Raw genomic sequence first — 12248 nt, forward strand, 5'->3', positions numbered from 1 at the left:
CTTGAAAACGTTTTATGCCCTACAACTTCTGCAGTAAAAATTAGTCACTCTTATGTGTGCTAGGCTGGGGATGGGGAAAGCAGAGGCTTGTGCAGTCTCTCAGGGGTTCAATGCAGTCTCTGTTGCTGTCTGTGCCATTCTAATTTATTCTTATGGATCTTTTGTTTGTGTACTTGCTTGGTAAATAAACTTGAAAATCCCCACTCACTGGCTAGCCAACAGTGCCAAGATGTTCAGCATGAGCTTCTTGGTTTGGAAATAGTATTTTTCCGCAGGGTACCACCTTATATGTGTGTGTTGTCATGTTGGAACAGTTTAAACAGAAGCTTTTTGCATTACAGGATACAACACATTTGTGGGGAGCAAGGAGCCATGTGACTCAGTTGCAGCTCGGGGTTGGAGCTCCCATCCTCACAACCTGCCAGTATCTCACAGTGCGTGTTTGAGAAATCTCCAACAGATTTTCTATCACCACCCTTTTCTCTTTCCTTCCCTGCCTCTCTTCTCTCCCATTTTGGCTAGGGCCTGCTAGAGCCAGTCCAACAGCCCTGAATGCCTCTGTGCCCTGGGACTTCCACAGAGCTGCTGAAAGTCTTCCAGCAATCCTGGATTTAGTCCCCACTGCAGTAGCATGAGTGTTGCATGACCTGGACTCTAAACTATTTTGGGCACAAGAACCACCTGCAGGCTAATGCTCAAACCCCTTTGTCCTGGGAACCTGCTCCTGTCTTGCCTTTCGTGAGCCTCCTGGGTTTGATAAAGAGAAGGAGCAGCAGCTCCTGGCTGTGCTGGACAGACACAGCTCTCCTCAGATCCTGCTTTTTTCTCCTTTAAGCCTGTGCACGTGGTACCTGCCAGCGTCAGCATGAGGGAAGAGCCAAGCAGGATCCCCAAATTAAACCATGGCAGCACCAGGCTGAGGCTTTGCTCTGGAAGTTTGCAGAAGGCTGAAGCAAGCAGCAAGAGAGATGCTTTAAAAATATCTGAGTGGAGATGCATGGCACATCACTGGGCTGCTGTCATCTTCCTTCCTACTGGGATCAGTGTGCCCGGTCCAGCCACCATCTCTGGAGTTGGGCAGTGTGATAACTCCTTGACTGCACACCCCCTTGTGCCTCTGTTTTTTGTGCTTCCATGCAGGAACTGGCATGTGTGCAGCTTGCTAAAGGGATTTTAGTGTAAAATAACCTTTATTCCTGTTTATGGAGGTATTTATTTACCCACTGTGAACATTCTATGTTGCTGCAAGGTGTTATAGAGAAGCATTTAAGAGAGGAGAAGGAGCAGCCTGCAGGAGCCAGTGGCACTTGAAGCACTGAGCAGAGATCTTTGTGCAGGTGCCCCTTTTAAATCTGCTGAAAATCAGATTCTGAGTAAAGTCTTCTGAAGTGAAATAAAACACATTTGCAGCTCTGGCCCTGAAACCAGAGAATCCCTCTCCTGCTGGGCAGAAGGAGGTACTGAGGAGTGAAACACCATGGTCACGCAAACCTAGATGCAATCCTTCAGCACCAGGGACCTGTGCAGCGCTGGGTGATGACGCTTTCCTTCAAGGAAGCACACACAATCCTGAGTCTTTGGCTGCCTTACCACAGCCAGGGAGAGCCAGTTGCTTTCCAATTTCTTTTTATCTTGTTGATCACCTGCTTTTTAATGTTCAGTGTTCTGTGGAGGAGGAGATTCTGCAACTGCAGGATTGATAGAAATTTATGGGGTTTCGGTTGAACTTGATAATCAAGTCTTGCAAATCACAGGCTCATGCTGACAGCCTGCAGCAGCCCAGTAATGTTAATGAAAACATTCCCATTCTAATTGTGGCTCCTTCCACATGTATGCAGGGAGCAGCCCTCTATCATGTACAACCCTTGTGCATTGCCTGTACTTCAAAGACCCTGCTCGGTGGCACTGGCCAAGGTGTGACCCCCTGAGCATCCTTGTGCCTTGCTTTGCGGCACAGCTGGATGTGACCAGGAGCTGCCTGCTGAGCTGAGGTGTGTGGATAAAGTGGGCCTGGCTGGGCAGGATTTAACAAGCCCGCTTTGAGCAGGAGCTCCAGAGCCTAACAAGGAGCAGCCTATGCAGATCAGGTGTCCCCGTGTTTGGGGTGGCTATGCCTTGCCCAACTGTTTCCTTGGCAGTGTGGTTCCTAGAACTGCCTGGGCTCAGTTGTTTTCTTACCATAAACACATCCAGTTTACTTTTACTTTTAGCCATTAAAAAAACTACCCACTTTCCTGTAATCCGATTTCATTTTCTAGCTCCATTATGGCTGCCAGGGTGACCGAATGGGATTCTCCAATGCATAGATGTATTTCCACGACTTCTACTTGAAGAGGGGTGGCCTGTGCTGTCTGGTTGGAGAAATTCCCTGGTACAGAGTTGTCATTTCTTAAATTTACAGTATCTCAGGTTCAGGGGGCAATGGAAATCATCTGCTCTGGACAAGACCTTTGCAGCAGGAGAGCAGCAGAGGGGGGCACCTTGGTGCATGGTGCAGGGAAAAGGGTTTTAGAATAGACTAGAATCATAGAATAGTTAGGGTTGGAAAGGACCTTAAGATCATCTAGTTCCAACCCCCCTGCCATGGGCAGGGACACCTCACACTAAACCATATCACCCAAGGCCTCGTCCAACCTGGTCTTGAACACTGCCAGGGATGGAGCATTCACAACCTCCCTGGGCAACCTGTTCCAGTGCCTCACCACCCTAACAGGAAAGAATTTCCTCCTTATATCCAATCTAAACTTCCCCTGTTTAAGTTTTAACCTGTTACCCCTTGTCCTGTCACTACAGTCCCTAATGAAGAGGCCCTCCCCAGCATCCTTATAGGCCCCCTTCTGATACTGGAAGACTGCTATGAGGTCTCCATGCAGCCTTCTCTTCTCCAGGCTGAACAGCCCCAACTTCCTCAGCCTGTCTTCATACGGGAGGTGCTCCAGTCCCCTTATCATCCTTGTGGCCCTTCTCTGGACTTGTTCCAACAGTTCCATGTCCTTTTTATGTTAAGGACACTAGAACTGCACACAGTACTCCAGGTGAGGTCTCACAAGAGCAGAGTAAAGGCGCAGGATCACCTCCTTCGACCTGCTGGTCACGCTCCTTTTGATGCAGCACAGGATACGGTTGGCTTTCTGGGCTTCAAGCACACACTGCTGGCTCATGTTCATTTTCTCATCGACCAGCACCCCCAAGTCCTTCTCCGCAGGGCTGCCCTGAATCTCTTCTTTGCCCAACCTGTAGCTGTGCCTGGGATTGCTCCGACCCAAGTGTAGGACCTTGCACTTGTTATGGTTAAACTTCATAAGGTTGGCATCAGCCCCCCTCAAAAGTGTGTCGAGGTCCCTCTGGATGGCATTCCTTCCCTCCAGCATATCAACCGATCCACACAGCTTGGTGTCATCGGCAAACTTGCTGAGGGCGCACTCAATCCCACTGTCCATGTCAGCGACGAAGATGTTGAACAAGACCTGTACCAACATCAATCGCGGAGGGATACCATTCGTTACTGGTCTCCAGCCAGACATTGAGCCATTGACCACAACTCTTTGTGTGCGGCCATCTAGCCAGTTCTTTATCCACCGAGTGGTCAACCTATCAAATTGATGTCTCTCCAATTTAGAGACAAGGATGTTGTGTGGGACAGTGTCGAATGCTTTACACAAGTCCAGGTAGATGACATCAACTGCTCTACCCCTGTCCGTCAGTTCTGTAGCCCCATCATAGAAGGCTGCCAAATTGGTCAGGCAGGATTTCCCCTTAGTGAAGCCATGCTGGCTGTCACCAAGCACCTTGTTGTTTTTCATGTGCCTTAGCATGCCTTCCAGGAGAATCTGCTCCAAGATTTTGCCAGGCCCAGAGGTGAGACTGACTGGTCTGTAATTCCCTGGGTCATCCCTTTTCCCCTTCTTGAAAATGGGGGTTATATTTCCCTTTTTCCAGTCGTCGGGAACTTCCCCTGACTGCCATGATTTTTCAAATATGATGGCCAGTGGCTTAGCACCTTCATTTGCCAGCTCCTTCAGGACCCGCGGATGGATCTCATCAGGACCCATGGACTTGTGTACGTTCCAATTTTTAAGATGGTCTCGAACCATATCCTCTCCTACAGTGGGCCCAAGGTCTTCATTCTCACATTCCCTGCGTCTGCCTTCCACGACTTGGGTGGTGTGGTCAGAGCCTTTGCCGGTGAAGACTGAGGCAAAGAAGTCATTCAGAACCTCAGCCTTCTCCAAATCCTGTGTAGCTAGTTCTCCCAATAGCTTCCTGAGTGGGCCTATCTTCTCCCTAGTCTGTTTTTTATTTGCTATGTACCTGTAGAATCCCTTCCTGTTATCCTTAATATCCCTAGCCAATTTTAATTCTAACTGGGCCTTAGCTTTCCTAACCTAGTCCCTAGCTTCCCGGACAATATCCCTGTACTCTTCCCAGGCCGCCTGTCCTTGCTTCCACTTATTATAAGCCTCTTTTTTCATTTGAGTTTTCCTCAGGAGCTCCTTATCCGTCCAAGGAGGTCTCCTGGCCCTCCTGCTGCACTTCTTTCTAGCTTTGGAACTGCCTGCTTGATGACGGCCAAGGGTGTGCAGGAGATACAAGTGGCATGAGTCGAGCTGGAGCAGTGGAGACATCCCCACACACTGCTGCCCTCAAATGCCAGAGACTTTTACTCCACTGGCAGTTTGGTGGATGAATGAAGAAACCTGTGCTTCGTTGCAAAGTCCCCTGAATGACTGAATGACTTCAAACCCATCTGTCACAGTTTCTCCTGACCTGCTGGACTTTGTGCAGAGGCAAAGCCGGCTCTGTCCTGATGGTGGCCGTGTGCCAGAGACCACAATGGATTTGCTGAAATGACAGATATGACTGGATGAGCAGAGCTGGGCTGGAGGGTGCAGGATTTGCCTTTCCCAGGCTGCTGGACCCTTCCCTGGCACAGGGCTGGTAGTAGGGAAGAGACTGGATGCAGCTCCTCTGTGAAGCTTGCATCTATGTGATCTGCTACAAATTTTCTTGGAGCTCTACATTTCCACACACACATTTGACTCCCAGTTTCAGGGTGCTGTGTCGTTACGTGGTGAGGTGTCTCCTCCCTGGCTGCTGGGAGTCGAAGCCCTGTTTCTTGAAAAGCATTATCAGACATTTGCTTGTTTGCAGACCTCCTTGTATCATCCCTCTAACGCTTTCTGGGATTCTCAAAATATCTTCAGCATAATAATCAGCATATGTAGAGTCTGACATTTGAGTAGAAGAGATCCCATGCCTATCCTACCTCACTGGAAGACTTGGTGTACCATATCAGCTCATGTGAAAGTGCTCCAGGTTGTGGCGTTCCTCATTCAGGGGAGCAGGTACTTGCAGGTTTGCTGTGATAAATAACCCTCTTGATGCCTCTGTGTCTTCTGGCAGTGTCCTGGTGAGTGCCAGACCCTGCTGGGGCTGAGAAAAAGGTTTCTTCCCTGGGAGGGTTGTGAAGCCCTGGCACAGGTTGCCCAGAGAAGCTGTGGCTGCCCCATCCCTGGCAGTGTTCAAGGCCAGGTTGGACAGAGCTTGGAGCAACCTGGTCTAGTGGAGGGTGTCCCTGCCCATGGCATGGGGTTAAAACCAGATGGTCTTTAAAGTCCCTTCCAACCCAAACCAGTCTGTGATTCTGTGGCTCTGGCATGGCTGTAGCTCTGTGGACCCCCCAGGGAGGAGGATGCAGCAGGATTTGTGCTTTCACCTGAGTGCATCAACAAGCAAGCAAACCAGAAGTGCAGAGGAAGGGCTGATGACTCTCCTTGCATGGGAAAAGGATCAATACTTGCACAAAGAAAACTGGAAAAGTACTTAATCTGTAGTAGAGTCAGGTTTCTTGCAGAGGTTAGGTGTCTGAGCTGGGCAGTGGGGAGGGAGACATCAGGTTGCACAACACAGGGTCTGGTTCTCACCAGCTTGCAGCAGGCTGCTGTTGCATGGGGTGCTGGGAGCAAGGCTGGAGGTGCAGGGTGAGGCTGGGGTTTGTCTCATCCTTGTGCACATGGCATTCCAGCAGCAAATACTGGCTTCAGAGGCAGCCATATTCAGTCCCTCAAAGAGAGCTGCCTTTGTAGCTGGGTGATTTAGGAGACTGAGGATCAGGCTGGGATTTGGGGGATGACAAGCCAGGCACAGGGGTTTCTTCCTCCCCTCCTGTTTGTGATTTTCTTAAGAGTGATGCAGGAATTAGCTAAGCAGTCATTGGCCTGGCTGCAGGTGGATGATCTACACTAGGGAGGAGAGGACCATCCTGGTGCTCCCCTGGACAGCGCACCCGTTTGGCTGCAGAGCCCTTGGTTTGATGCTGATGGTGAGGAAGTGAGATGGCAACATTTCCAGTCTGTTAGCCTGTATTTTGCTAGCGCTTTTTGTTGATGCTTTTAGATGCCTCCAGTTCAGTCCATGCTGTGGTGGTGTAAGGCTGCATACACTTCTTGAAGCACCATGGTATGAAATGGAGGCTCCTAGATGCAAGATGCAAGGTACAGACCATGAAGTACCTGCTCCCTCCCTCTTGTGCTGCTCTTTGATGGTGGGGAGAGAACTGGTAGAAGCCTGTACTGGGAGATGCTGTTGGAGGAGACGATGGACAGCAGGAGCAGTGCATGTCCTGGCAGTGCTGGTGCTCCCATCACAGGGATGCATCCTTCACCACAGGCTTTTCCATTTGTGTGCTACAGAAATGGATTGAAGAGCTGTTAGTGCTGCTCAGAAATGAATATGGTTTTCAGTTACAGCAGCATTCATGGCTTGTGTTTCTGTGTCTCCTTGCACCACAGAAAAGCAGGGTCCTGAGCGGAAGAGGATTAAAAAGGAGCCTGCTACCAGAAAGCCTGGCTTGCTCTTCGGAATGGGCCTTTCGGGGATCCGGGCAGGATACCCACTCTCTGAGCGCCAGCAAGTCGCTCTCCTTATGCAGATGACAGCAGAAGAGTCTGCAAACAGCCCAGGTGAGGTCAGGAGGGTGGTTTTGCTCAGGGTGGTTCAGGAAGCTCCTCGAAGGCAGCAGGGATAAGCTGCACCCCCCCAGCAGCTCATCCCTGATGATGCTTCATGGGATCTCCTTGCTCTCAGTGCTGCAGGTGGGATGCTGGAGTGGGGCAATGGGACACCTGATCCTACTCCAGACACTGCTGGGGGTTCACACATGGCTGTGGCTGCCCTTCCTCCTTCCAGCGTAAGGCAGTAGCAGATGTCCCACGGGCCAAATCCAGGCCACCATGGAGCCTACCCTGGCTGCTTAACTACAGCTTCGGTTCCATGGGAGCCTCCTCCATGTCAGAGCTCCAGGTTTTCCACTGGCTCTCAGGCTAACTCAGTAAAAGAACATTGTGAATAAAGTTAAAATATCTTCCTTTGTGGGTTTTTTAAGGTTTCTTCTTGTGGAGAGGGATGAGACATGTAACTGCTGCAACTGTAACTTGAGATGTGGAGGTGCTGGAATGTGTTTACCATGGATTTTGTATTTTAGTCATTTTTATCTGTTGCATACATGACCCCCCAGGGTTTTTAGAGGCACTGTGCTGTCTGCATGTGCACATCTGCACCCTACACACAGATGTTGCAGCTTTTAACCACATATTTTGTTTCTTCTTAATACAAATCTAGTTGCTTATGTTGCTGTTACTTGGCAGGTGGGGAGGCTAAGAAGCTGTATAGTCTTCAGAGCATTCAGATGTTTTCCCAGGAAATGTGTAGTCTCCTCCCAAGGCTGTCAGACCTCGTGTAAAAGGCCACTTCCCTTAGGAAATGAGGTTTTAGGGTAAGGAGCTGCATTATCTATTTCCAAATACTGGTATTGCCTACAGTCTTTTAAAGGACTGTAGTTGTCTCCAGTGGGCTTTGGCAACCTGAAATTAATATCTGCATTATGCACACACAGGCTTTCACACAGAGGTGCAGTTGCCTCTCGGTGCCTTGTGGTGAGCGTTCTGGGAAGAGGCGAGGTGAAACGCATTGCAAGAGCTCCCTCTAAGGGTTTCTTAGACTTCCTTTGAATTGCAGTTCTTCACTCTCTTTCCTCCATGCAGTTGACACAACACCAAAGCATCCCTCTCAGTCTACAGTTTGTCAGAAGGGAACTCCTAACTCTGCCTCCAAAGCCAAAGATAAAGTAAATAAGAGAAACGAGCGAGGAGAGACTCGGCTGCATCGAGCTGCCATCCGAGGAGATGTCCGGCGCATCAAGGAGCTCATCATTGAGGGTGCAGATGTCAATGTGAAAGACTTTGCAGGTAACCAGCCCGCTAGAAGCACTGGGGGGACAGCCAGATCTTTTCCCACCTGGTTGGATGTTCCACCTCCAAGAACGGCTTCCACCAAAGAAAGCAGTTTCTTTATAACATGGGTTTGTGACCGGTAAAGAGGGTCTGAAGCAAAAATTATTTTGCCCTTTGGGGAGGAAAAAGTCTTGCTGTCCTTTAAAAACAAAACAATAAAATCCTACTTCAAGTTTGTCAAAATAATAAATCCCTGAAAAGCATCATTTCCCTTGTTGGAGTTTGGGATCTGAATTCCCAGGCTGTCCTGTCACTCTGAACATGGTCCTGCTCAGGACAGTGATGCTGGGCTGGGCTTGATCATAGTAACCCCTGGGGCTGCTGTGGTTCCATGCTCTGAAACTGTGACTGGCACCCTCTGCAGGGGTGTCTTCTTGGAAGTCTGGAAGGGAATTCACGAAGGGAGGTGGTCTGGTTTAGCTCTTTTTTTTATTTAAAATATAACAATTGATGTGCACAAAAGTATTGAAAAGAGGGTGTTTATAAGATCATTGCTCCAGAGTTGACCGGCTGATGCCTACAGCTTTTGGGGGTTGTTTTTAAGTACCAAACATTGGGGTCAGGCTCCCAGCTGTACCAGCCCAGCATCTGAGTTAGAGGAGACATTGACTGTCCTGAGACTCAGTTCAGGGGTCTCACCACCTCCTCCTCCTCAGAGAGGCTGCCAAGCTCCTGCTTCTGGTGGTGGAAATGGAGAAAGGAGTCTGGGATGGGAACAGCCCTGAGTCTTGTGGCAAGAAGGCAGATGTGAGGCAAGGAGTGGTGCTATTGGTGAACACCTGTGCCAGTGATGGGGCTGAATTAGCATGAGGTGGCCCTTCCAGCACATCCGAGAGCTTCACTTTTCTCTTTGCTGTTCTCTTCACACTATTTTTGGGCTACTGATCTGCATGTTCCTCTGCCTGTATGATTAATACCAGTACTAGGTTGAAAACTTAAACAGGGGAAGTTTAGATTAGATATAAGGAAGAAATTCTTTACTGTTAGGGTGGTGAGGCACTGGAATGGGTTGCCCAGGTTAGTTGTGAATGCTCCATCCCTGGCAGTGTTCAAGACCAGGTTGGATGAGGCCTTGGGTGATATGGTTTAGTGTGAGGTGTTCCTGCCCACGTCAGGGGGGTTGGAACTTGATGATCTTAAGGTCCTTTCCAACCCTAACTATTCTATGATTCTATGGTTCTATGATGCAAAATACTGAAGGAGCCACGCACATTTGCTGGGAAACTTCACAACAGTTTCTGCTTAAAAATAGTCTCTTTGAACATGATAAAATATTTCATTCTGTGTTCCTTGGATGTTTGCTTGAGAACTAGAGCTACTGTTACTGTGGAGATGTGCTGTTTGGTTTCTCGCCAAGCCAGGGTCCTGTTTCACAGTGGCAATGGCTACTTGCTTTGGAGAGCACACAGAAAATATTTGTGAGGTCTGTGTGGGGGATGTTTCAGAGCAATGTCTGCAGATCAGAGCTCATTCTGATCTGGGCAGCAGTGTTGTCCTTATGGAAGAGTTGGAAGGAGAAAGGATTTGAGGCCTGACTTCCACCTAGCATCAGTAATTCTCTGAATTTCCTACATAAAATATTTCCCAGGGCTATGTCCTTCCTGGCAGGTGATCTGTCTGTAGTACATTGCATGACCAGAGGGAAAAGCAGGATTGATTCAACTACCAGCTGGTTGGAGTAACAAGGCAGAGCTGCAGTTTTCTTCCTGCTGTACCTTGGGGAGCTGAGCAAACGGGGCCATTGTGTTGGCCATCAGAGCAACAATCCTCTTGACAAACTGGCATCTGCAACCTTCTCCAGGAAGGTGATGTCTGTGTTCTGAGTGTCCCTTTGCTTGCAGGCTGGACAGCATTGCATGAGGCATGCAACCGGGGTTATTACGATGTTGCAAAGCAGTTACTTGCTGCAGGTGCTGAAGTCAACACAAAAGGGTTAGATGACGACACCCCGCTGCACGATGCAGCCAACAACGGACACTTCAAGGTTGGTTTTTGCTAGATTTCATAGTTGTGTTTACAATGACTTTTTTTTCTTTTAACTTGTGCTTCAAGCAGCCAATTGTGCAAATATAGAGGTTCTGGTTATTTTAAGTGTTCAAGGCCAGGTTGGATGGGGCTTTGAGCAGCCTGGTCTAGTGGAAGGTGTCCCTGCCCATGGCAGGGGGGTTGGAACTAGATGATCTCTAAGGTCTCTTCCAACCCAAACCAGTCTGTGATTTTATTATCATTTGCTGCTGATCATCATGTAAGGGGCAGGAATTTCCCTTCCCCAGTTCTGTTGAGTATTTTACTTGGTGTTCCCCTATTGCAGGGGATAACTCACCTGGGGTATTATGTGCAGTTCTGGTGTCCTCGACATAAAAAGGACATGGAACTGTTGGAACAAGTCCAGAGAAGGGCCACAAGGATGATAAGGGGACTGGAGCACCTCCCGTATGAAGACAGGCTGAGGAAGTTGGGGCTGTTGAGCCTGGAGAAGAGAAGGCTGCGTGAAGACCTCATAGCAGCCTTCCAGTTTCTGAAGGGGGCCTATAGGGATGCTGGGGAGGGCCTCTTCACTAGAGATTGTAGTGATAGGACAAGGGGTAACGGGTTAAAACTTAAACAGAGGAAGTTTAGATTGGATATAAGGAGGAAATGCTTTCCTGTTAGGGTGGTGAGGCACTGGAATAGGTTGCCCAGGGAGGTTGTGAATGCTCCATCCCTGGCAGTGTTCAAGGCCGGGTTGGACGAGGCCTTGGGTGATATGATTTAGCATAAGGTGTCCCTGCCCATGGAAGGGGGTTGGAACTAGATGATCTAAGGTCCTTTCCAACCCTAACAATTCTATGATTCTATGATTTAGTGTGAGGTGTCCCTGCCCATGGCAGGGGGGTTGGAACTAGATGATCTTAAGGTCCTTTTCAACCCTAACTATTCTATGATTCTATGATTCTAATACATTCTTCTTCTGGAGTTGAGGAGGGAGTGTGGCTTTGTGTCTTGTTCTTTTCCCTTATTTCCTGCTCAAGTCAGATCATCTTGCTGATTTTTGACTCCTTATTGAAGACTTAGTACCATAAGGTATGTCCTGAGGACAGACTGCTTGAGGACATCCCCTTTTAGTTCTGTATGAAAGTAGTACGTGAAACTGAAATGTCATGAGCATCTTCAAGTCTCAATTTCTGTTTTCAGGTGGTGAAATTGTTGTTACATTATGGAGGGGATCCTCATCAAAGCAACAGGAAGGGTGAGACACCTTTAAAAGTAGCCAATTCTCCCACTATGGTGAATCTGCTCCTGGGAAAGACCACGTACCTCTCTAGTGAAGAGAGCTCGACAGGTGAGATTGACCTTTATGTGAACATGGGAGTGATGGTTCTGGCCTGCAGCTGTCTGTTAATACAGAGACATTAAGAGGATGGTGAAGTTAGACTCCTGTCAGAATATCTGCACACTGCTGCCACGGTCAGGAGTCCATCTGTAGCTGTAACCCAAATTCAGACAACATAACCACGCACTTTAGCTCCGGGAGCTCTAGCTGTTTGCCCTGGAAACCTACATTGAAACCACTTGCCTGGTGCAATAAATATGTAGGATTGGAAGCCAATTCCAGGTAAATGGATGACTTACCTTCAAAACATAGGTACTAGTCCAGCTTGTGCGTAGAGAGGAGGAGGTTTGCGTGCAGGTCATGTGTCCCCATCCCTACCTGGCTGGAGGTCATGGCGCTCCATACCAGTGCTGATATTTCAGGCTGTCCTCCTGGGCTGTCCCTCATCAGAGCACCCTGCTAGAGCCAGTCCCATGAGTGCCACCATTGTGGCTGTGCCCGGTGGGGAGCACTGCAGGTTTTAATTGTTGCTAATTAGAGTTTCCAGTCTCATGGAAAGTCTTGACCTACAGTTTGTGCAGTCATAACCCTGTTAAAAAGTTCTTCTCTTAATACACCCAGGTTGTTGTTTTGAGGAACACCCA

General features: G+C 48.8%; 1 protein-coding gene across 2 annotated transcripts in view; it reads left to right on the top strand.

Annotated features, from left to right (window-relative positions):
- LOC130608064 (ankyrin repeat domain-containing protein 11-like) overlaps window positions 1–11950 on the top strand; it is a 46455-nt gene extending 34505 nt beyond the window's left edge. Inside the window, exons 3-6 of one of the 2 annotated variants that reach the window (XM_057425672.1) lie at window positions 6792–6962; window positions 8043–8246; window positions 10133–10275; window positions 11466–11947. In XM_057425672.1, coding sequence (XP_057281655.1) covers window positions 6792–6962; window positions 8043–8246; window positions 10133–10275; window positions 11466–11687 — 740 coding nt within the window. In that variant the 3' untranslated portion in view covers window positions 11688–11947. Of the gene's footprint in view, window positions 1–6396; window positions 6963–8042; window positions 8247–10132; window positions 10276–11465 lie in introns of both variants that reach the window. The other variant, XM_057425671.1, reaches the window with a different exon arrangement.
- The last annotated feature ends 298 nt before the right edge of the window (window positions 11951–12248 follow it).

The sequence above is a fragment of the Pezoporus wallicus genome, unplaced genomic scaffold, assembly GCF_028554395.1.
Source record: "Pezoporus wallicus isolate ANWC-B61680 ecotype Strahan unplaced genomic scaffold, APGP_CSIRO_Pwel_v1 contig_1123, whole genome shotgun sequence".
NCBI classification, from domain to species: Eukaryota; Metazoa; Chordata; class Aves; order Psittaciformes; family Psittacidae; genus Pezoporus; species Pezoporus wallicus.